The 26,601-nt window shown below is 39.3% G+C and overlaps 1 protein-coding gene across 1 annotated transcript; it reads left to right on the top strand.

Annotated features, from left to right (window-relative positions):
* Positions 1-1,497: 1,497 nt before the first annotated feature.
* Positions 1,498-24,921, top strand: LOC135233295 (integrin alpha-2-like). The gene is made up of 30 exons (XM_064296688.1): positions 1,498-1,850; positions 5,775-5,898; positions 10,451-10,560; positions 11,184-11,275; positions 11,684-11,798; positions 12,158-12,285; positions 12,587-12,735; positions 12,996-13,146; positions 13,501-13,666; positions 13,861-13,934; positions 14,122-14,260; positions 14,374-14,519; positions 14,703-14,846; positions 15,247-15,450; positions 15,621-15,751; positions 16,424-16,587; positions 16,820-16,971; positions 17,355-17,465; positions 17,633-17,718; positions 18,771-18,912; positions 19,061-19,153; positions 19,253-19,329; positions 19,867-19,950; positions 20,458-20,560; positions 20,900-21,010; positions 21,513-21,623; positions 21,764-21,877; positions 22,028-22,117; positions 22,394-22,510; positions 22,825-24,921. Exons 1-30 carry the CDS (start codon positions 1,805-1,807, stop codon positions 22,912-22,914), a joined length of 3,564 nt encoding a protein of 1,187 aa, XP_064152758.1. The 5' UTR covers positions 1,498-1,804; the 3' UTR covers positions 22,915-24,921.
* The last annotated feature ends 1,680 nt before the right edge of the window (positions 24,922-26,601 follow it).

The raw sequence follows: 26,601 nt of genomic DNA, 5'->3' as shown, positions 1-26,601 counted from the left end.
GAGACATGCTGGCCACGGTATTAGCATTGGATGGATATTTCTGGAGGTTTCTCAGCCTCATAAGCCTGTGAAAGGAAGTGTGCTGTCTATGTCTCAATCCCTGAACACATGAGCTCTTCTGAGTCATGTTCCCTTTGGATTTGTAAAATAATTTATTTTTATTGTTAAAGTTTTTACTAACTCTTCCTTTTATTGGGGGGGGGGGGGGTTCCTTGTTCATGAACGCAAGGTTCTGGGTTGTTGTATGTTTTATGTAAAAGTACTTCTTCCCCAATATTGAATTACTGTAACAACCCAAAATCCTAAATCAAATTAATAAATGTACAATTTTCTTGGTCAGGAATAAGTACTGTATCCTTTCACTGTACCCAGTGAAAGGATATCATTGACAGTAACTGACCTTGAAAAACTAATTACCATTACCAGGTAGGGAAAACTGTGGGTGAATTGCTTTCCACTGGAGTGAGAGTGGATGCATCTGAAAAATCAGACGGTTATTCCAGTGATGACCTCTAAAGATCAGCAGGCTCTTGGTCTTTCCTAACTCAGGTTTTAGGTGCCGATTCAAAAATGCTGGACGGCAACTTTCTTCTGTTGTTCTGGCTGTCGGTTAGCTACTGTTAGGCATCTTTAATGGTGCCCTGAAATGGGGCCTATGTATAAGAAGTGCTGTAATTTCTACATGATGAAACCAAAATGTATTTTTAAAATACCCCTTAATAAAAGCTGATAATGTGCACTTTAAACTCATGAGAATTGTTTGATTACAAATCTAAAATTCTGGAGTACAGAGCCCAATCCACAAAAATGTGTTTGTCCAAAACGCTATAGATCTCTCTGTAAATGGATTGCCTGGAGGGCAATATCTGCGCAGGCCATGGTTTGAATTGCACATGCCATTCTCCACAAGCCCTGTCTTGTTAGTACGGGCCGGGGAGTTTGTATGCGAGTCCTTCATATTGCCTTTCGTCCTTAAGGGAATTCACTGGGTCCGACAAAGTGTACAAATGCGTGTAGCTACAGAATTCAAGACTTAATGAAGCTACATACCAGTGTTTGACTCGATGATCTGCGGGGCGATTAGGCTGTACAAATACTCAATTGCTGAAATATTGCAGGTCTTGCGTATGTGGAATGTCTCGCTCTGTTCTATGTCATGCGCTGAAATCTTCCTGCATTGGTTTTTTTTTTTTTTTTCCAAAATTTGAAAAGTTGCTTCTCACCTTAGTGAGCTTTTGATGTACGTTGTTTTTTTTTCCAATAGAGTTTGCCCTGTTGCTGAATCCCATAAACCTCGAGTGCAACTACAGTAAATCAAACGCACACCAATCCGTGCCTGGTTCTTTGGTGTTTGGAAATTTTAGGGAGCTGTACAGGGCTGTCGAACACAGAACACAGAATCCTGCGTGCAAGGTGCAACATCATATTATATCGAGCGTAAGATACTTTGTTTACGTTGCTAATTATAAGCAATACGTTTAGCGATGTAAGACGAAACAATGTCATCACTCTCTTGAGATTCTCTGCACATCATTTGCTTCTGTGTGAATATTATGACAAAACTATTGTGAGATACTCTTAACCCACTAGGTAAATTTCGAAGAGAGTACTGCCCAGTCTGCTTTGCAAGGGGGTGTTGTGTGAACGTCACATCACTGTTTTCCCAAGCCCACTGAAACTAAGAAGACTTGTGGAGAGTGGGGACCTTAGATCGCATCACAGCGGAGGGTTGTGAAGAGGAAGAACGAACCTACGGCGGAAACGCTTCCAGACAGTTTTTCAACAAAATTTGGATTCTATTAAAATGGATTATACTTCAAGGGATATATTGGTAATCCTTCTGATTATAAGTAAGTTCTATATTATCTTCCATCTCTGAACATATAGGACTTTTTAAAATTGCATTTAACTTCTAATGTGACTGTGACATACTTTATCTCGAAGCGGATCAGTTGATTCAAATTAACAAATCTAATGAGCTATATCGAATTGCTATGCCACGGAAGCTGGAAAACACGTTTTGCTGTTGTTGGGAGTACAATTTACAATGTTAGCACCTGCGTGTAGTGGTGGAATTTCATTCATAAGTTCTCTTTGGCAGCCTGCAGTACTTCTTGAGATATAACAATCTTTAGCCGACACAGATCGACTGCCAATGAAATGCAAGAAAAATTCTTATGGGATTTTTCTTTACAGGTGCCTCGGAAGTTATAAAGAGCGTCAGGGTGATTGATTTATTCATAGACAGCTAGAGGCGGCAAAACAAAAAAAAGTTCCTCGTTTTATTGCATAGCGAAAAAGTTTCGACGATGTTTTGGTGCTTGTGTAAAATGTTGTAAATGAGGATTAGTAGGAGACTATGGGACTGCACTGTACGACCAAATCAAACTTCACAGCACTGAGAAGCTAAACGTGAATACAGGACATTTTCTGACCTAGAAGTGTGCTTTTATTATTCAGTTCAGTTGTTTTTATTATTAACAAGTATTATTATTTATTTATTTATTTATTTATTTATTTATTTATTATTATTAATTATTATTATTATTATTATTATCATCATCATCATCATCATCATGTACTATCAGAAACAAATGTACAAATAAATAATGCCCCCAGGAGCAGATTATCAAAATGACATTAAGAAAAAACAAGGTAAGCTCAGGGGGTGGTGTCAGACCAAGAGGTTAGGAAACAGTGGGATGACACTGCTGGCACCTCATTGTCACAAGTCTGTGACGATTGTCCGTTAGGTGGAGGGGGTTTCCATTCAATTGGTTATTCATAGGCTACAGCTGACTTTTTGAATACGCAGGCAGGTGGAAAATCCAAGTTCATAAAGTAAAATTCCTCTCCAGGATTTGCCAATTATCACAGTTTTCAGCCAAGAAGTCCACCTAATTCAGTAAACAATTAGCTGGCTGAGTTCATGGGTGGATGAAACACATGGCAGGACTTACTTTGACCCATGAACTTTACACCTCTTTATGCTGGCGTTCCAAAATAATGTCTTGTTAAACCTTTGTATTACATCATCACCATGGACAAGTATGCAAAAATTAACACCATCTAGTTTAAAAGGAAAAAAATGAAAATCCAATTGAAGACTTATGGACTAGATTTTGTACTCTAAACAAACTAGTTCCATACTTCTTTATGCAGAAGTATTATGAAGAACTGAACATCTTGTTCAACTAACTCAAGATTTTTAGGCAAACAGGTAACTAAGTAGAGCCACCTTGATTAAAAAAAAAAAATTGTAAACAGTGTAGCTCTGCATTATCTTGTGGTGGTACCATTATCCCTAATCCCCAGCTGATCAGGAAGGAGTCAATGCTAGTTCCAACCACAGAAGGAAAGGATGAATAACATAATAACATTGATGAATTAAACAAATTACTCTTCAATGTAAAAGAAAACTAAATTTGGAGTTCCTCTTCCTGCGTACCAGTTACAATCCTTTCTATTGAATAGTTTTTGTGAGGACTTTTATAGTTAAAAATAAAAGGGCACAGAGCTTGACAATCATTTAGGCATGTAATACAGACTTGCAGTGATTAGCAAAGTCTAGCTCTGCTAGTTGCTCTAACACAGATGACCCAGAATAGGTGTTTTCTTAGTATAACATGTTGAAAACAGCTAAGCTTTGTAATTCTCTTACACAGCATCACCCATAGACCAGACAATTAAAGCAATGAAAATCTAAACCAAAAAGTCCTAGAACACAGCTGAGTTCCAAGCCTAAAGAGCCTTGCTAATATGAAGAGCAGAATAAAAGATGGCAGAATCAGAAATCAAGCTAGAAATGCCATTTCCTGCCTCTTTTAATGCCAACAAGAAGGGTGTCGCCACACCCTCATTGGACAAGAGAAAATGCACCACAGCTGCTCTCAATGACCAATTACCTGCCGGTCTCCTAGGCACTGATCAACAGGTGATCCACATAGCCCTCTAATCAAGTGCTGAATCAAAGGAATCTCAAAATGAAAATCAAAAAGAAATTATCAAATTAAGCAGGGAAAAAAAACATGCACTGAAGGAAACTAGTAAGCAACTAAGCTTAGGTGACTGCTACAACCTGGCTTGCTTTTCTGTGTAAGCGTAGTTTTAAAGAATATATATAAAGCAAAACAGTAGTATATAAAAAATGGCAATGATTCTATTTTTTTCAAGTGTTGTCCGGAAACACTGGTAAAAGCTTATAGTACTGATAACGCCACAGGGCCACATTGACGTTTTTGACGCTGTTTCCAATGTGTCATTTTTGAATGGGAGGATTCCTCCTACAGCAGTGCATAGTTGCTTTGCTAAATAAACATGTCGACCTGGCAAGAATGACAACTAGGAGTGAGTTCCAACACAGTGCAAAGATCCCCTGTGGTGCTACATGGACCAGAAGACCACACCGATTTATTTTTGAAATTGAAAATTGTACTGTGCGATCTGACATGAACACAGTTAAATGTTAAGTGTTAAATCAACTCCTATATGGTCCCTATGGTACTGATGTACTCTGTTAGAGTTGAATTAACACTGGAAAATGTACTGTGTATAAAAGAGTGGTGAAGCAAGGTTTGCCATGACAGAGACTCGTTAATTATGGACATTCTATCATTAACAGTCACACACTCATGAGGGAAAATAAACAAATAGCAAATGGTAGATCATGGACAGGAGGTGATGCCTCATTGACCACGGTTTTGCCGAGTATCCCTTTTTCTGGCAGCTTACCTCAGTGGATGGTGCTGTAATGAGCAACTCCCTTTATGGTGGTTTGATAAAGAAGCCTTACCAAGTCGCTAGGCTCTGGTGATAAGGGCCAAATTAGGAATCTGGCTGTGCAGATTGAGAGAGGAGAGGCTACAGCAGTGCATTGTAGTGCCCAGTTTAGATAAGATAAACACAATTAGCATAATAGCTTTCCTGTATGCTTCATACTTTACTCCACTTGGGTGGAGGGGAAGCTTACTCATGCTGAGGGAACCTGGACCACAGTGTTATCTGTGGCCTATTTGTGTTAAAACGATAGAACTTTCTGAAGATCATATATTCTGATGGTGCTGAACTCTTGGGCTGAAGGTCCTGTGTGTACTGATAATGCTTAGATCACTGATTCTCTGCCTTTGAATAATTAAGATAATTAAACTCCATATCTTAAATTCAGATTGGCTTCTGTATTAGTATTATTATTATTATTGACTAAAGAACAAAGTATGTCAGGTCATTGTTCCTATTATGTTTGATATGAAGGCAAAACACTAACAGGAAGTTACACACTCCACCAGTGACTGATCACAGACTCCCAGATACACAAGAGCCAAATAAAACATGCTGGGTCTTGTGAACATTACAGATCAATCAGCATCTTCTTCCTTCTTCTTTTTTTGGAATTTTCTACAGAAAAGATCAAATTTCATGGCCCCTGGATATCCATTAGGTTAGCTAGAGCTAGGTGACATTCCATTCCACCGGCAAGGCATGTTTAAGAGAGCAAGCACCAAGAATTCCTACCTCTGTGCTAACTACCTACAAACCAGCATGTTTTTAAAATGGCGCTTGGTTAGTCTACCGGCCATTAAAATGGTTTATACACAATCTTTCACTAACTGTAGAAGTAACTAAAATGGAAAGTTTTTCATGTGTTTGTGATTCTTAAATGACATACCATCGACACTGCGTACTGTACATGTTATATTATATTATTTTCTATATATTTCTTGTTGAGTTATCTCTGTTTAAATTGTGATCCTCTGTACTTTTCTCTCTCTGTGCAGTTTTTGGAATTCACTCTTCAGAGCCTTTTAATGTGGGATTATCAGGAGCGAAGGTGTTTTCTGGGCCTGTGTCAGAAGAGTTTGGTTACACCGTGCAGCAGTTTATAAATCACAAAGGAAAATGGTAAGGATACATTTTTAATGTGTGTTTTGTCACGTATGATTGATCGATTGATTTAGTCATTATACCCTCGAGTGGCTTATTGGAATGTCAGTTTGTGTGATCTTTTTGATAATGTGTTCTTGCAGTTGTGAGAACTGATCAATGTTTTCACCCGTTTCTTCTGTGCATATTGTGCTTGGGGTTTTTGTTCAGTCAATCAGCTAGAATCTTGAACCATATTTGGCCTATCCGGAGCTCCATAATTCATTCTTTTATCGCAAAAGCCTGTCCAATTATATCCGATGTTATCGGCAACATTATGTGGGTGGGGGGGATTCCAGAATGATTTAGGAAGAGGGTACTGTAGTACTTTTCGCTCCATTTCATGCATTTCGTTGCTGCAACCTACCGCCACAAATTGTAGCTGTTGCCAAGCATGTTAGTGATCGCTTGGTTTTTAAGACCACAAAAGTCCATCAAACTCAAGAGGACATTCATCCGGGTGATCCCTCTCCACTCAACAGCAGTAGCACAAAGATGATAGATTGCATGCTGGAAAATGTGGGAAGTAGAATATCATTTTCCATTCATAAATCCACAAGGCTGATGTGAAACTTGGTAAAAGGGTGGGGGAGGGGGGGGGGGGGGGTATTGGGGGCAGCAGCATTAATGTGCATCAAGTTGTTTTTGTGTTTATGTCAAGCCTAGGGAATCATCATACTTTGACTGTTAGACAGTTTTATTATATTGTTTTTATTAAATTTATGGATGAACACAGAAATGTGCTGTTTTCCTGCCACTAAGTACAACACCCACTTCCATTTAGGCATTTACCAGTCATTCTTATTTGGAGCAACAAATAGCATTTCCCCGAACCAGTTCACCTCAAGTGCCACAGCTCGGAAAGAGTGCGCAAAGGAACAATGGCAGTGCCCCTCTTTGGAATTGAACCTGTAGCTTCTCAGCTACAATCCCAGTTCCCTTATTACTACGCTATGTTGCCCCCTTTTACGATTGTTTAATTTCAGGCAGGTGTTTAATTTAATAATTATCTTTATGTCTGAAAATGCATGAAAAATAGATTGCCTTTGAATAAAATATCCCTCACAGTGTTCATTAGGCTACCTTGTTTACATTTGCACATGGTTTTGTTCAACTCTCAACGCGAAAAGCAAAATAACTACAAGCATCCAAACAGGGTATGCAGTAACACTACAGATATTAAAAACAGTCGAGTGAGGTCAGCCATTGCAGAAATGGATGGAATTCAATATTATGTGCATGAATACATGACACAAAGTTCTTGGTACTAATTAATATGATAGCGGATGCTTATATTAAAATAAAGATTTGAATCTAAGTCCTTTGTGATATAGTCCTTCCTGCTGTCCAGAAGCTCATATTGAAGTTATGTTTTGTAGCTAAAGCTACCAAAACAATAAAACTAAGTCAAACCATATATGGGTTGCCTGTGGGGAATTTCTCATAGAGCTGTACTAGTATGCATGCACACACATACACACACACACACACACACACATTTACATATATATGGCATTTAAAGCAGATTCAAAGTAAAATAACCCCTGAAAACAACAGTAAATTCCACCTAGTGCCTAATCCAACAACATCCCGCAGTGTGTATTTATTTTTAAAAACTGTGTTATGTCCTCACGTGGCCCAGCATCTTGGTGGCTGGGATTCTGTTGACGTGCTTTTGCCCGTAGCCTCAGATTTCCCTGGTCCGCTTGAATCCTTCAGGATCCGCAGACTTCCTGTATTTGATAATGCTTTCTGCTTCCTGAGAAGATGTTGTTTCAGTATCCCCCGGGTTGAACCATACAGTAACTTCCTTGTTTGCTTGTTTTGTTTTTTTTTTGTTTTTTTCCCCACTCCCCATAAGACGTAAATGTGGATTGGTCATTTAGACCCAGCAAATTATTTCTGAGGAATGGGTTTAATTGCAAAGGAGAAGATGAAAGAAGATAAACAGTGTGTGTAAACAGTCTGCTGAAGGATTTCAGCAGAATTCAGCCATACCACCATGTATGCAGGATACCTGCTGAATGGCTGAAGCTAAACAGGTGTGGGCTTGGTTAGTATGTGGATGAGAGACCTCCTGGGAATACTAAGTTGCTGTTGGAAGTGGTGTTGGTGCGCCAGTAGGGGGCATTCTTCCCTCTCGTCAAAATAACCCCAAAGCCCCAGTGCAGTGATGGGGACATTGCTGTAGGAGATGCCGTCTAATGAGATGTTAAACTGTGGGGCCCTGACTCACTCCGGTCATTAAACATCCTATGACACTCATTGCAAGGAGTAGGGGGTTTGCCTGTCTCCTGGTGAAGTTCCCAACCTGCCTTTCTCCACCTGCTGCCTAATCATCCCTCAGTTTGTCTAAAAATTGTTGTATCCTTCTCTACCTGACCTGATGTGTGGTGAGCGTTTATTATTAATAAATACTGGGCACAAGGTTCTTAACCCTTAACCTGAGTTATACATGTAGACAATAACACTGCGAACAGGACATGGGTTATGATGTATTGTCAGTTGCATGGTGGTATGCTGAAACCACTTATGGCCTTTGTGCACTTTCCATTTGTAATGTACAAAATGATTGACATCGAGATTATATGTATATTCATGAGTTTTTTCTCATCTATCTGGTTTTCATAGCAAAGTCACTACCATCACACAGAATGGAAGTTAGTGTTATTTTAGAATTGTGTAGTAAGGAGCATGAATTAATCTGGTGTCATTTAGTGCAGTAATAAAAATAGAGTAATAATGTCGTGATAATGTCAACTCTAGTAAATGTCGCCCCTCATAAATATGCATAATGTGACAGGAATACATTGCACTTATTAACATTGGGGAAGGGTGAACATTTCACAAGAGTTGAATATCTGTTCAGAAAACTTAAAATCTTTGGTCATGGCATATCGTCACAAAGGTCAAAGTGCTCTCTGTTTAATGGGCCATTTCCTGTCCCATAGCAGGTCTCTGGGAGAAAATGAGAGACGTGGTCAGAAGGAGAACTGGTGTCACTGAGTGTACTCTCAAAGCCCCAGTTCTCACTGTGAGCTTCCTTGTTCCTCTCCACGCCTACGCGAATCAAGCTCCGATTCACACAGCGCTATTATCATAAATATGTGGCAGTGGTCCTGCTGTCTTGACTCTGGATACTTGTGCATTGTACTGTATAACCACTGTATTTAGTCTGCGCTCTCCAGGACAATACATTGTAAAAAATGGTAATAATAATATAAAACTGTGCCATTATGATTAAGCACAAACATGCCCTCTACTTATATTCAGGCTACACTCATGTTCACTGCTTTCTCTCTATACAGTGTTGAAAACGTATTGATGAATGAAAAATGGAAAAAGAAACTGCTCAGATTTGCTCAAATGTATTGTGGCAGATGGAATATCTTTTCTAGCTCATTTAGTTTGCATGACCATTTCAAATATATAATATAACTCAGAAGGAATGACATAGAATTGTAAATGATCTTTCCGAATTTATGTTAGTAAACTTTGCTGGCCATCTGATATGACTGTGGGGTTTATATTAACGTGAATATCACATGGGCAGCATCCATTCAGTCATATCTAAAGATAATGTCCCCATGCATCTTCCATGGATACAGACTGTAATGTGTGAGTGCGTGTCTTATTAATGAAGTGATAAAGACAAATGAAGTTCCTTCTTCACATGCTGGAATGCAAAATGGTGTTTACAGCATGTTGTGTTGCAAATTTTGACATTTGACCATCATTGCTGCCATGGTAACACTTGCTGTTGGCACAAAACTTTCCAGGCCAGTGAGGCATGCTTGGGTCTGTGCCTCATGTCTGTGTGAAGCTGGGTGCAAGTGTAACAGTGGTGTGGTATTTCTTTCCACAAGGTCAAGTGAGTCACATTAGGTCCAACAATTGTATGTCAGTCCATAGTGCTGAATTGGCATTAATGTATAAGCTATCAAATATATATCTGAAAGGGACAGTTTTAAACCTTCTTACTACTGTGTCGATGCCTTGTGTAGCATGTATATGTCAATATCATAGCATGTCAAATCTGATGCCACCTTATGTTTCACTGTGGTCAGCTTATCTGTAGAAATTCCTGTTGATGTGACACCCTTTTTTCCAAGGATCTAGGGCTGCTGACTGTGTCTTTGTCATGTTTAATCTTGGGAGTGTGATTCCTGACTCAGACTCATTGACTACCCTCTGTCTATTTTTAACCACAAATGCACTATAAGGAGTTTATGCAAGTAACTCATGTATATTCCTCATTTATAAACCTCAAAGATTCTCAAGGGGGGTCCATTAATTTTACACTAACATTCGCTTTTTTATTTTTATTTTTTCAAAATAAGTTAATTGAAAGGAACTGAGTTTAAGGGTTTAAGATTAAAAAACACAAATCTCTTGTGGCCCCATATAGTTTGGAATATGAATAATATTTTTGTTAAATTTATTTAATGGGGAATATGTGGAAATGAATTTCACAAACAGACATCTGCATTTTGCCAAAACATTCCTGACGGTGTATTCCTCTTCCTTCAAGGCTCCTGGTTGGGTCTCCCCGAAGTGGTTTCCCACAAAACCAGAAGGGGGATGTTTACAGGTGTCAAATCTCAGGGACCAAAACTAACTGCGATAAACTCAACCTACAGAGTAAGTGATCTTCTCTCCAATGATTTCACTCCTGTGAACCATATAATGTAACGCCATTAATTAAACAAATATAAACAAATGTTTATACATATAACCTGGCTTATAGTTTGTTCCTTTTGAAATCTTTTTCCTGCACAGACGCACAACTCAGGATATAAGTGTAACTGCCTCATATGAATCTATTATTTATTGTTTAACCTATTTAATTATGGAACAACGCTGCATTTTATATAACCGTGCTATTTTTTTATTTTTTCTTTATTTTCTGTATATTGTTATATCTCTTGTTTGTGTGTGATGTTTAACTTTTACTTTTAATTAGTGCTGTACTCACTGGAAACCTGATTTAAGGATTTACGGATCAATAAAGCAATACATCTATTTATGATTTTCATGGCCCCACAATGGAAATTCTGCTTTAAATTTCATGTTATTTTCTGTTATGAATTGTGCCTATGTGTAGTGGATTGGTTGGAACATTCTTGCTTTGACACATTTATAAACCAAGCAAGAAGGGCTGCATTTCTGTTTTGTGTGTTGTCTATAGTAATATTGCTGATACTCTTGTTTATATGTGTACAGGCATCTCAGTTTTTAGAAACTTTGTCATTTTGATATTGCAGACTCGGTCAGGATTCCGTCTGTGAGAAATATTGACGCCAACATGAGTCTTGGTTTGACTGTCACTCCCCTGCCAAAAACAAATGGATTTATGGTAAATTATTTCGGAATTTCACAATCAGCTGCTTTCCTATTCCCAAAAGTGTGCTGATAATTGTGCAGCCGAATTGGTAATGCACTGCTTTATATCAATGAGTCGAGCGGCCCTTTAGCCTTACGCTAGCAGGTAGAATGGGTGTGACTAGGTTCACATCGTATTTTTAAGGCAGTGGGTACCCTTTGATGCAGGCAGAGAAATATGAAAGTGCCAATTCACAGGAAAGATGCCTCGCAGCATGATCGTTTTTTTCTATACAAAAATGGATTCTTTAAAATGGCACGTTCTTTTGAGTGTGTAAAGTGCTTTTTTATAGTGTGGCATATTAACACATTTTTAACACATCACCGAAGAGCTGTTGTTGACTGTGCTGTCATACTGCTAACTCTCCTGTGCTCTTCATAGACATGCGGCCCCCTTTGGGCCCAACAGTGCGGCAGCCAGTATTTCTACCCCGGGATCTGCAGTGAAGTGAGCCCTCTCTTCATCCCTCTGAGCACCTTTTCTCCCGCCATTCAGAGTAAGACCCCCAGCGCTACCTGTTCCTTTTACCCGATACTCACCTTCAGTCGTACGGGTACGCGACTGAATCGATATTTACTGCAAAAATCATGCAGAACCACCACTAATGTTTTCCGGTTCTATATCAGTGCAACGAGGGTTGGAATTACACTGGATGGAGTCTGTGAGATTGTGATATGGGGGACTGTTGTGATTGCAGACCGGGGAGGCTCGGGTCTTTTTCGTGGGGGGTCAAGGTCCCCCTCGCTCCCCCTCACTCCCCCTTGCTCCCCCTCAAGTCGAACGCGGAGAACAACTTTGTGAACTGCTATTTCCTAAAATGCCCATTTTCTTTTAAGATTTCTCTCTCTTTTTCAGCCTGTGGGGGCCCAATGGACATTGCAATTGTTCTGGATGGATCTAATAGCATTTGGCCATGGTCACCAATTGTTGCCTTTCTCGAGAAACTGTTACCGACCTTAGACATTGGCCCAGATAATACTCAGGTGAGCAGAAGGAGAACACTCTTCAGCTTTCCAGTTTGAAAACCAGTGCATTTTATCTTTGACTATTAACTTCAAAATTCAAATAATTATCTCAAATTGAATAACACGTTTTCTAATATTTCTCTTAAGAATATGCTTTTAGCGGGTGATTCCTGAGACTTATTTCAGTCATTTTACATTATATGAACTTAAATGTAATGCTAGTGTCAAATCAGTTCAGTTACACGCATAAATGATTTAAAAGGCCACAGAACTAGCTGTGTCACATAGGTTATTAACAGTGCAAATGTTTTGCTTTCAGGTGAGTGTTATTCAGTACGCTGTTAATCCGTCTTTTGAATTCACTCTCAATGCCTACAAAACCAAAGAGGACGTTATCGCGGCTGCCTCGAGGATAACTCAGATGCACGGGCATGAAACGAACACCTTCCATGCCATTGATTTCACCAGGTGCGTTCGTCACTTGCACTGTTTACACTGAAAATCGAACACTAAAAAGCGAACACGCCCGACTCATATTTATGTTAAGAAGCCTCTGTTGGGTCATTAAATACACATTGCATTTTTTACCCAGCACTACAAGTTGTATTGAAGGTCAGAATAAATTCCTTATTCAGAAGCATTATCGAGCAATGTTTTGCTAGCTCGATACCTAAAATGACCACACGTGCAAGGCTATGAGGTGCACTGGCTTGTTGTCTTTTTTCCAGGGTTTGGGCTTTCCTCCCCGAGAATGGCGGTCGACCCGGGGCAGCCAAAGTAATGGTCGTCGTCACGGACGGAGAATCTCATGACAAACAAATAAGGGACCAGGTCATTAAGAAATGCGAGGAGAAAGGGATAACTCGATTCGGCATAGCGGTAAGTGAAGGGGAAAGTGTATGTTACAAAAAGAAAATCTTAGAAGTCATTATTTTGTTGGTTAGATAAGTGCTATTGACTAGTGATAGATTAGTTATGGGAACCAATCAACCAACCAATGACATTACACTCCACAGCACAACAATTGTGATTGGCTCAAATCACTGAGACAATGGCATCAGTGGTTCTGCCTCACCATCCCATTGCTTCTGGGCATAAATTTCGTCAACACAAGTGTATATTTAATGACAAAATCGGCGAACGATTGTGTAATTTTGTTCATGTTTTTACATTACTGATTGTTTGTATTTAAGGCATACATCTTACCTTGCCATGCTTTTATTACAATTGTAGGTTCTCGGCTATTATATAAGAAATGAGATAGATACAAAAAATCTCATAGCAGAAATCAAGTCAATTGCCAGTGCACCTGCAGAAAAGTATTTTTTCAACGTCTCAGCAGAAGAAGCTCTATCGGAGATCGCCGGAACACTCGGGGAACGAATCTTCAACATAGAGGGTAATTAACCTCAGCAGAAGCACACCGTCTTTTTGTTGCTGTATGTTATTGTAACACTTTCTGTGCTTGTATATGAACTTTGGTTTAGTTTTACTGTTCATCTATTCAACATTTCTAAGCCTCTGACAGATTTGCTTCACAAACTAAAGGCCTTGTTCTATAATAAATATGGCTACCTTTTTTCTTCCTCTCAGGCACTGGGAAAGGAGGTAATTTCCAAATGGAAATGTCCCAGGTTGGATTCAGCACTCACTATTCCAAAAAAGAGGTATGTCAGTCAGTCAGTCAATCAATAATTCAACCATTCATCAACCGATCAGCAAAATTCATCTGGAGATTCCTCTCTAAATGACACTAATGTTGGAGAGGTATGTTGTGTCCTTGAAATTTGAATGGTTATTCTATGGTATAGCAACGGTTTTGAATGTATGACCCGTTCCTCTTCCCAAATTCAGGATGTGATGATGTTGGGTGCCGTGGGGGCGTACGGATGGAGTGGGACAGTCGTCCACCAAACTGGAACAAAAGCAAATATTTTTCCAAAGACGTCATTTGAGAAAATCCTGGAGGACAGGAACCACAGTTCATTACTGGGTAATTGAGATATGAGCTTAAATGTCCGCTCTGCTGTAACCCAATGTGTATGGAATGGACCTTTTGAACATACTGCCAGTATAATATGTGTAGTTGCACATATTTTTGTCCAGGTTACTCGGTGACAACCCTGAATGACGAAAGCTCTGTCTACTATGTGTCTGGCGCCCCTCGTTCCAACCATACAGGCCAGGTCCTTGTGTACACCATAGACACCCAAAAGCAGCCCAAAGTTATAGATTCAGAAAAAGGTGAACAGGTAGGAATCATCCAGTCACTCACACAATGAATGATTATGTGCAAATCATCCCAAGAAAATTTAAAGTATAATCTTAAAAGACAACAAGGAGCTCAAATATGTTCAATGAAAGAAACAGATGTTTCGGAACTTATTGAAAACATTAATAATTATGATGTCCGCTGCCTCTGCTGCGAATCGTAGATTGGTTCCTATTTTGGAAGCGTGCTGTGTGCCCTGGATGTGGATAAGGATGGAGTATCAGACGTCCTGTTGGTTGGAGCGCCAATGTTTATGACCGACCAAAAGTGGGAAGAAGGAAGAGTTTACCTCTTCTCAGTCACCAAGGTGAATTACACTGCGAACATACATTTCCATCCATCCATTATCTATACCCGGTCGCGGGAGGTGCTGGAGCCTATGCATTTCCAGTAAAAAACAAATTTACCCTAAAGCGCTACAAATAGTTCCATTTACTTACAGTATATGCATATATAGGCATTTTTTTCAGAAGTGCTATTGCATGATTTCAATTTGCCCCATTTGTTGTGGTCATTTGATACAGCCAAGTTGGATGTACATTTCTAATTGCCGTCATAAATTTAGATGCACATCTCTGGCACTAATTATAATGCAGAAAAACATTACTGCTACTGTTAATGCACTGTTAGCACTGTTATCGTTTTTATGTCCCGCTATACTGAGTTATAATATTTAAGTCAAAAGTAAGTTCTTTTTTTCTTTTCAGGGAATTCTCAGTGAGCAGGGCTTTCTCTATGGGCCACCTACCTCAGAGAATTCTCGTTTCGGAATGGCCATTTCTGCCATTCCTGACCTCAACTTAGATGGCTTCAGTGACATTGTGGTGGGGGCCCCCTTAGAGGATCAAAACAGGGGCGCTATTTATATCTACAATGGTGACAGGAAGACCATCCACAAGCAGTATTCTCAGGTACCAAAAAGTGTCTTCTTCTCCGAAAAGAAGTGCAAACTTGTTAGAAGTATCAGTGATGCACTTGATGCGCTTGAGTGAAATGCACTTTCAGTGCTTCATTAAAACCTTTCCGCTCTTGAGTTTGCAGTAGTTTGGTGAAATAATTGTGTTTTTTTTCTATGTTCTAGAAAATTCTAGGTGAAAAATTAGATCCCAGACTACAGTATTTTGGAAGGTCTTTGGATGCCAATGGTGATTTGAACGGTGATACCATTCCAGATGTCTCTGTGGGAGCCTATGGCAATGTGGTTCAGCTCTGGTGAGTTTTCACTAGATGGAATAGTTAAATGTGGAATAGTTTCATGTGGTGTTTCATTTCAGGTTTTACATGTAGTTAAGTGATATGTTTCATCTTTTGTGGTTAATGACTATGAAGACTGAATTCAAGCATTCTGGCTATTGTCGTCATCACATTCATCCCCACTGAAATTAAGTTTTGTTGTTCAAAATTATTTTAGCGTGTCTGCACCTCAAACAGTTGGGTGTGCATTTTTGCATTTCTAAATTATGTTAACTCTTTAGTGTATATATGTAGCACTTTCAGGCTTGTAAATATAAGGTTGCAGGGTTGTTGCCACAGTGGGGCATTGCCATTGTACTGTTTAACAAGGTACTTCCACTGAAATACTGAATTAAACATCCTGCTGAATTCATTGATTGTTTATCCAACGCTAACTGCATAAATTGCCGTGGATGAAAGTGATTCCATAAACAAATGATTATTGTGCTGTTGTAGTGAATTATGTGCCTCTTAATTCATTGTTATCAGTTTGTAACAGCTCTTATGTTTAAATAATGAGCCTGAGGGTGTTTTTGGAGTGGGTGGTTTTCTGATTTTCTACTAATGCTGCATGGTTAATTGTAATCTTTTGTAATTGTAAAGTTACTAGAAACATTGGTTCACATAAAATAATTAACATTTTGCCTCCAGGTCCAGGGGATTAGCAACTGTGAAGGCAAAAGTCACTTTCACACCTGACAAAATCAGTATCCTTAGTAAACCCTGCAATATCAATGGGAGACAGGTGTCCTGTTTCCAAAGTAGAATTTGTTTCAGTGCAACTTTCAAGCCTAAAACGACTGTTGGACCTCTTGGTAAGTTTTGTTTTTTCTTCCCTGAAACAAGTTAGTGAATAAAAGTGCCTTTTATTAAAATTCAATTGTACAAAATCAATCAGAATTCACTACAATAAAGCATGAAGCACATTCATCCCTTCAAGAAAGAACTTTGCGGTGTTTTTGTACGTCATTGTATACATTATATGTGTAGCATATTGTATATTGTTAATGTTCTACTTGCTATGGATTATTGGTTTCCTTGCTGCAGCAATAACATACAAACTGACTCTTGACGCTGATCTGGATTCGTCTCGGGTGAGCTCACGTGGCCTGTTCAGCAAAACCAACGAGCGATTTCTGCAGAAGGATACTCAGATTCACGGCAGAGACGTCTGCGACGACCACCAAGTTTACGTGCAGGTAAAGGGGAATGCAGGGTGCTAAATCTAGCAGCTGTCTGCACAAGAATGCTGTGAAGGCTACAGGCATTTCAAAACATTTACGGCTTCCTTAGGTTTAAACATGTCAGCTATGCCATGAACTGTATGATTATTCGCACTAAGGAGAATGTAGATGGATAGAGACCCTTATGGTCAAAAAAGAATTGATTCAGCCACTGAATGCCAATATGCACCCAATTAATAAATAAACATATTTGTCAATGAGTTGTTATATTGCTCATTCATTTCTCAATGTGTTGTGTAGTCCTGAGTGCTTGCAGAACAAATTCTATGCAATGTAAAGCAAAGACTAGAGTGAATAGGAGTCTTTTATATTTGCCTGCAATTTTCAATTACCAACAGGAAGCTCCTGACTTCATGAACTCCATTGGTCTGCGAGTTGACATCGAGCTTCAGAAACCAGATGCCAATCCCGTCCTGGATGCGTTCGCTCCAAATTCCTGGGAGTTCTTTGTACGTTTCCATTACCGTACTGATCCATGATACTGTAAAAAATTCTGCCTTTCTTTCTACATTCCTTATTTGTTCCTGCATTATAATGAACCGGCCGCAAGAAATGAACCTAATAGCTGCCTGCCTGGATAGATTGTTGTATAAAGTCTTAATGGCATAATTGGCAGGTTCCCTTCTCAAAGGACTGTGGCCCTGACGAGGTGTGTGTGGGCGATCTGGTTCTGAATGTAAAGAAAGAGAAGGCAGGCCCAAGGTGAGTGACTCTCATTGCTTATATTGAACTGGACCCTGGCCAGGTTTCCACCAAAGGCTGTTCTTTTTAGCAAATCATTTGGGAATTCCACACTTTCGTCTTAGTGCTTGTGGTGAATACATCATGGAAGGCTGACTATTATCACGGAGAAGGCTGGCCGTGTTTTTCTGACACTTGTTGGCAGGTCCCATTTCCCTCGCAATTAGATGAATATATATGAGGCAGAAGAGAATAGAAAAGAATCATTGCTATTTAATCTTTTTCACACATAGTCTCATAGGCAGAACCAAAATCGCTGCATTTACAATTCACAAATAGCATTGGGCAAGTCTAAAGATTTCCATGCTATGGTTGGAAAAGACTGTATGATCCAGTCCCCTAAAAATACTCATTTATTTTCTTTATATATTTTAACAAGTATGCTTTTACTACTCCTTTGTAGGCTGAAAAGGGCTGTAACAGACAGCAAGGTTTTTACTACGATCTGCAGACCACTCAGCAATGTACAATGTTTCTGTTGTTCTACTATGTGCCCTTCCTCTAATCTTGTTTTCCTTATTTGTTAACACCATCTCTATCCCCACTGTGGTAATTTACTCAAAGGCCAAACATTTGCTAAAACCAATGTACAATTCAGGGTCCTTGTGGTGGAATTCATAACAAACAAGGCCAGGTTAAAACCTAGTATATGGCTGGACCTAACACACGTGATCCGGCCAACCAATGGTGTGACTTCATAACTCGGCCGACCAATGGTGTAAACTTCATCACTCACTCAGTCAGTCACTCACACAGTCACAGACATTTGCGTTTGTAGGGCTGGCCCCACTGTTGCGGTCCAGCCAAAAAGTATTATGCCCAGTGAGTCGTTGCTTGTTTGTAAGTTATTCAGCTATGTTAGTAGTTTTTGGTTCTTAGATTGTGTATTTTGTAAGTGCTAAAGTAGTAATGCATTGTTTGTCTTCTGCAGAATAGCAATATAGCGGAGCAATAGTATGTTTTACTAAAGCAAATTAAACCGGCTTTTTGGTGACACAGTTCCTGTTTTCCAGTGCTTCTGCAATGCTGGTCAGCTCTAAGAACAGAAGGCTCTCCTTTAACGTCTTGGTGGCAAACAGGAAGGAGAATGCATACAACACTAGGGTCGTCGCCACATTCTCCAAAAATCTGTTTTACGCCTCCATAACTCCTCCAGTAAGTGTTAAATTGCTGGAACACTGTGGTGATGCCTATCCAAAAACCTATAATCAGTTTAACTTTTTAACAATGCAGCTAATTCAGCCTGAATTGGGATGACAGTACTTGAGTGGTGGATCCTTGACCTGTCCTACTGTCCTTTCAGAGTGATGGAACAGAAGTCAAATGCACATCTATCAGGGAAACTCAAGTACTGTCCTGCCAGGTGGCCTACCCGGCCCTTGGGAAAGACCAAGAGGTGTGCATGACATCACTCGAAATGCTATTCGACAGGCCATATAAGGCACTAACAGTGACTTGGGACTAATCATTGTGTCTTTGAATTCAACTCTGTTAGGTCAGTTTTGGGATCAGCTTCGACTTCAACCTGAAACAGCTGCGGAATGAAGCTCTTGTGAACTTTGAAGCCAAAAGGTGAGGGTAGCACAGCACAATTTTGCATTTAGTACAGTTTCGTTGTTTTTTGTTTCTGAGGAAGAAGATTTTGCTGTCTTCCGTCTGTCTATCTTTTGAAGGGTCTATAATGTTTATGGAGATGGGATTGTTTGTCTTTTGTTTATTTATTTTTTTCTACTTTCACAAAAAGCAACTGAGAACATAGAAAATCCATTAACGTAAAAGGGTAGGAGGAAGAGGAAAGAAAAAAGAAAAAAAGGATGAGAAGAGAAAGTGAAAATGAAAATTATATGATAGGAGACATTTTCAAAGCAGGGGATTAAGGGCTGTTTAATTTTAAATGAGTTCTAGATTCTTAAATGGCATGTCGGGCCAGTGGACTTCCGATTGGAAATATTGGGCAGCAAGCCAGTACGGGCTTTAATGGAGAGTCACTCAGTTGAAGGGAAAATAGCTGCAATATGAGGAGCTTTCACCAAAAACAGCTCTAGGTCACATCCAGGTCAATCAGCTCAGCTCCACTCATGCATCTTTCCCACTCTTTATGCTCTACAGTGACAGTGGGGAAGAGAACCCTGCCGACAACAAAGTTGACATCTCCATTCCTATTCAGTACGACTCTGAAATCATTCTTACGAGGTAACCTGCGTCAATTTCATTAAAAGATGAGCATGATATCCCTCTGTGGTAATCTTCTCTAAAGGTTTGAACATTTGTGCCTTGGTTTTTAGTTTGTCTTGGTTGGCCTGTAGGTGCAATTGTTTTTCAGTAAATATTTTGTGGTCTGAAAATGCATCAGAAATCACCACAGATAATGGTTCATAAACCTAACTGAAACAAGGTAATTGAATTGTAACACTCTTTGGTAATTCCCCAACAACAGATTGACACGTGAATTCATTTCAGCAGGTAGTGAGTCCACACAATGCTTGCCTCACCCAGGGACAAAGAGCAAAACTAAGTACACTGATGATCACACAGGGTGCACGTATTGCAAGTTCTCTGTGCCAGAAGGCCTGGGTCTCCAGGTTTGGAAATCGAACAATTCAACCAGCTGACTCAGTGGGATGATGTCAATGCCTGTAAAATAATTGCACATAACATTTGAGTATCACAACAAAACTTGTTTTTCATTTCTTTTCCCAGAGAAACGAATATTAATTTTTATGTGGTGGATCAGAAGACTAAAGCAAAGACTACAGTAAAGAATTACAATGACATTGGTCCAGAGTTCAACTTTACACTGAAAGTAAGCGAATATCACCATGTGTTTAATAAACAGTGGATCGGCCTTTTGCTATCATAGGAATGTGTTCTACTTGCTAGACCCAGTATGTGACAGAAATGGCTGCTTAGGGCCCTGTGACCACCAGGGGGCCCTATAATTATATATATATATATATATATATATATATATATATATATATACATAATTATACTATGGTATATACTGTGTATTATTGAGAGCTGCAGATAAATAACGCCCTAATAATAGTAAAATGAAAATGTAGCTAGCTAGCCTGTGCACGTTCTAACAAACGTTGTCAGCAAGGACGTATTTGCTGTGAGCGTCTGATTTCTTCTCCAGGTTTCCACTGTCAACTTTCCAGTCAGTCTGGCCTTCCTCACTGTATCACTGCCAGTTACCACCAAAGGAGGAAACCCGCTATTGTATGTGACTGGTGTCAGCACTGGATCGGTGGGTTTTATTCATATTCTAAGTAATCTTTCAGTCTCCATAGAGTTCAAACAAGTTTATGAAAACAGTGCATGACATTATTACAGAATCTATTTATTTGTTTGTCCTGTTGAAAACTTAGGCCAGAATTCAATCAGCGTTTGTCCTTTACTGTGATTTTTTTTCTTTGCCAACAATGTGTGGTTTCCATTGGTAATTTTTTTTTTATTAAGTGCAATTCTGTGTATTTGTCACAGTTAAAGGAATCCTCACTTTCGAGGGATGTTATTTCAGTTTTAGGATCCATTTCTGATTGACACAGTTTTTATGAAACAGAAGCATGCAAACAGACGTGGGATGGTTTACGTCCACATTAGTTTGTGAATAAATCCTCCTTGTTCCCTGTCACTTCCTGCCCCCAAGTTCCTGCCTTTAATTTCCCCCGCGCGTTGTGAAATGAAACAATAACGGCGAAAGGATGGCGCAAGCCGGGCACACACTAATAGCACATGGTTTCCTGCAGGGCGGCGCCGTGAGCTGTGAGGCAAACGGCCTGCTGGACCCACTGCACATCAGCAGGAAGCCCTTCACGGCCTCCTTCTCCCAGGAGAGCTTCAGGGGAACCAAGGAGCTGGTGAGGAGCAGGGCTCAACATCAGTGGTTCCTAACCCTGTTTCTGGAGATCTACCATCACATTACATGATGCACTCATTTTTATTGAACGTGTGGTAAATTAATATCACTAGAGTACCTCATAATCTATCTCTTCTGCAGGACTGTAAAACTGCTGCATGCAATTCCATGAAATGTGTGTTCAAAGACATGGGAATAAAGAGTGATTACTTTGTCAACGTCACCACAAGGATCTGGAATGGCACATTTGCCTCTGTAAGTCATATGTACGGCTCATAAACGATATTTACATTGAATGTGATTACATAGTAAATCCATGGATATATTGGTCAATGCAGTTCATGCAGTTCATACAGTACATTACTTTACAGTTTATTTTTATTTTATTTTCCTTTCATTGTACAGTCAACTTTCCAGTCCATCAAACTCGCCATAAATTCTGAGATTGAAACATCCCAGCCTGAGCTGCTAGTCATCACTAATAAGAAGTTACTGGTATGTCTCCTTTGCAATATTCAACTGTCTTCCTACAGTGAACTTTTGAATATTCTTCTATAGCATTGAATATAATGAGTTAATTTTCACACAAAAAAATAAAAAATAATTGTATGATTCTTCACGCAGGCTTACAGTGAAAAGACAGTTTGTGGGGCCCTTAAAATGTGTTCAGACAGTAACGAGCACTAGGGTTGAGTACTCAATAGGCTATGTAGAAGGATGTCAGAATGTACCCACAATTCTTGCAGCAGTTGCATTTTGCGCCCTTCTCAGGTGGAAATAACGATCACTAAGCCAGGGGAGATTGGGGATCTTCCAATAGGGGTGATCGTGGGCAGTGTTCTTGGGGGACTGCTCTTATTGGCTGCTGCGGTATTACTACTGTGGAAGGTGAGAGCCTACTTGCACAATCTGCAATGTTCAGTGCAAGCTTACTGTTGACTTTAGCATTAATTTTCAAATAGCATTTCTATTGTGAATCAACATAGACAATAAGAAACTCTGATTCATCCTAAAAACATCACAGAACCATTGGGTATCTATATAAAATGTCCGCTCTGCTTTATACGTTTCATGATTGGCTATTATAATCAGTTTACAATTAGCCTTATTGAGGCTGTAGTTCACACCTTCGAAACAGGGCTGCACTTATGTTGATCTTGCACCTGATTATGTGACTGTTATTTCACCCCGATTAATTCCAGTTGGGCTTCTTCAAGAGCAAGTATCAGCAACTGCTGAAGAACGCAGAGGCGGAGGGAGCAAACGAGGAGCCACAGGGCAGCGGGGCATGACCATAAGAAAGCGTGCAAAGAACACACAGCAACAGCAGGTGCAACCCAAGCCAGAGACAATCCATCAGAGTGGAGATTACATGCACCGCATTCCTTCCTGCTTGGACTGAGGAGTTCCTGTTGCAGAACTTTAGCTTCAGCAATGCAGGGCCCGTCACAGCATTCCTTCTGACCTCCTGCCTGCTGACTCACGGAAGGGGAGTCGACAGGTCAGCCTGACCAAAGCCACTGAACGCCGCGAAACGGCCAAGAATGTGAAACGGCTGACTTCTCAGGCATCCCTAATGGGCGATTTTTTTTCTGTTTCATTAATGGAAAAATGAAGCTGACTGTCAGACAAAAAGACGCCTTCATGTCTGCAAGTATCAGAAGGAATATAATTGCACCACTTTCCTGATCATGGTACAAGTCACTGGGTTTATTAGTATAGTCAGAAATATTCTGTCCTTTGTTCTATATCTGTATTACTTCTATAAGATTGCTGCCATGCACTGAATTTACATCAGGTAACCATTACTCTGGTGGACTGTAATTGTAGTTAGTGAAATCTATTTGTTGATTTATCAATTTCAATTTATTTGTCTGTACAAATTGTAAAAGCACAGCTGTATAACTCACAACTGAGATGAACTGTAATTGTTTTTTTTTTACTGTGAGTGAAAATTTTTCTCCCATGCTGACATATACATCAGTATATGTTATTTTTATGTTTAGTGTGATTGGACAAAAATAAAATTCAATTCATAGCCATACAGCTCTACACTTCACAATAGGTGCCATCTGAGGGTGAGTCACAAACGTAATTTAGCCCTTTGAAGAGTACATTTTTTTGGAATCTTTTTTTTATTTTTTTAAATTATAAGTCAATGTTATAGAGCTCTATTGTTTTCAGTTACCTGTAGCGATTGCTACATCAGCATGAGAATGTTCAGTAAAGAACATTATAATCAAATATTTGCAATCTTACACATAATGTCTGATGTCTACGGAACAGAGTCCCCATCTCATCCTCGGATGGATTATGAATGTATTACAAGCTCCCCCTTCTGGTCTAGAGACACCAGTGCTACAGCTAATAGCGCCCTGTTTTTTAGTAAGTCTCTCAGTCCACAATGTTATACAGTCTATTAACTTGCAGAAGGTGGAAAGGTGGTGGTGTAATTGGTTCATGTGAGTGGATTTGAGGATATTGCACAATATAACAGAACACAAACATATTGTATGGGTTAACTTGAATTTTCAGACTGTGTATAAATAATAAACAAAATAATTCTGTTTTTGAAAAAAGAAAGGTGCTTGAGCTTAGTAAATAACTTAAGGCTATTAATGAAAAACATTGAACACAATAAACAATCACTACAATTTATGTAGCCTGCCTTACAAGAATAATTTATAGCCACATTAGATAATATTTAATTAAACCATAAGTATATCATAAGCTATTTTGTTCAGTACTAGGGTAGATGCACATATTACTGTTTTTGTGGAAAATATACCCATTTGAATTCTGTAAACTCCAAGAATATGCAATATCATGGTCTCAAGGACAATGATCAGTCCGCTGCCCTCAGTGGCAACTTATTTACATGCTAATATGCAATTAAATCATCAGTAAAATAATTTAAATAATTAAGAACAGAGGCTGAATGACCCAACAGCCAATCACAGCTGGTAACTCTCCATTCCTACATAAAATGACTTCCTTCTATTTCATAGCATAGAAGCTGCTGTCAGCAGGTCCACGCCTTACTTCTCTATTTTAATAAAGGAACAGCCCATTTGTAAGAGAGGTAGTCCTCGTTGTTAAATTTAATGATGACTATTCATAACAACCACACAGTAGCGGGTGCATTTCACGTGATTTCCACGTTTATACTCATTTGAAAAAGTATGTTGTGCACTGCAATTTTGTTTGTTTTCAAATTACTATCAAAACATGGGATCTATATGAATAGAATTTTGTATAGTAAGTAATACTTGATTTTAATAAATTAAATTCCTATTAAAGGGATGTTAGTGTATTCATTTTTTGCTCAAGAATAGCTCCAAGGATTTCATTCACAAGCACTCAAAGGTTTCATGTTGTGTTGCCACCAGGTGTCGCCATACTTCAATAATTACAAAACTTCTTCCTTTTTTATACATTACTCCTAATTTCAAAATTATTATTATTATTATTATTATTATTATTATTATTATATAAATCAATAATGTCATATATTGTTGTATATTTTATGTTGAAGAAAATCATTGCAATTTCTGATATGTCTTAACCAGATATTTATGTCGAATGAAAAATCCATAATCTGTAGCAGTATTTATTTGCTCTGAAATGCTGTGTTTTTTAACATCAGTTCACAACAAACATGCTGACCTTAGGTTGGGCTGTGTAACACAATAAGACGTAATTTAGTCCCATATTGTGTATCTGTCGATAAAGGCAACTGCTTCAGACTGCATTGTACTAGCACTTAAAAATGAACAATTCATGAATAAATGGATACATGGAATTACCATGGTTTGGGATATGAACAGCATAAGGGATTAGGTCTATTGAACATTTCTTATCCCTAACTATTTAGTAATTGATAGAGGAAAGTTAACAGCTGCAGTCATCAGGAGAAAGCAGTATTGAACAAGGGCTGACCTGGCAGGTATTCTCTTGAGGTGAGAACATATGTAGTACTCCCTGTCTGCCACTAGGGGAAACCCAATACTACATTCACAGTTTATCAAAGTCAAGGAACCATCCAGGGTTGCCAAGTGCTAAAATGCTCCACCTTATAATGCCTAATGAGGAATAATGTGGGATTTATTATCCCAATAGAGCGGATTAGGGGGAAAACGTTTTACAACTGACAGATATCTTCTAAGATGCTGTTGAAATTCCAGGGGACTATAGACATTGATGCATATAGGACAAATGTCAGACTAGAGCATTATTCCTACATGTGTTCTACTTTAAACTAAATATTATCAGTACAATGTGGACTAGTTTATTCAATACCCTTACATTATTAAACACTGTCAATCTACACATATGTATTTACTGTAGCAATTAAGGCTAGGTACTTTGCCAAAATATACAACAGCAGTACTGCTGAGATTTAAACCTGCAATTTCTCAGCTGAATTCCCAGTCCCCCTCTGTCAAACTGTCAGCTTCATTAGGTTGAAACTGATTTTCGAGTACGTTCCCAAGCTGTTTGAAATAGGAAGCCTTTGCGTCCGGCGAGCACCCTCACCTGTCACACTCATGCCCCTCAAACGGGGGGGGGTTGGGGTTCACCAGGATTTACATACTCAGTAAGGGCTAAGGGGGGAAACACTATCCCCAACAGTTATATCAGCAAATGATAATGCCCTATTTTAGGTGGAAAAATAGGGGTGGCACCTGGGTTGGCCAATCAAATTCCAAAGGGGGGGCCCATGCCACCCCACCCTCCCCATTGGACACACCCCTGCCCTCTAAGCTCAATCAAGAATTGTGGATTCCAGTGCACATTAAAATGAGCATCTCGGTCAGTTTCCATGTACATCAATAAAGATCAGTGTCATCAAACTCTGAAGGTGAACACCACCAATCAAAGGGAGGAAAGGACAGCGGGTGTCACAGAGCTAGTCTGTAATTGCTCTGTTTGAAGTTAGGGAGAAATGAGCAGCGCAATGGATTTTCCATATGTGGCCA

Source organism: Anguilla rostrata, chromosome 10 (genome assembly GCF_018555375.3).
Source record: "Anguilla rostrata isolate EN2019 chromosome 10, ASM1855537v3, whole genome shotgun sequence".
NCBI classification, from domain to species: Eukaryota; Metazoa; Chordata; class Actinopteri; order Anguilliformes; family Anguillidae; genus Anguilla; species Anguilla rostrata.
Note: the sequence above shows the minus strand (reverse complement) of the source record. Positions and strands in the feature narration are given on the sequence as shown.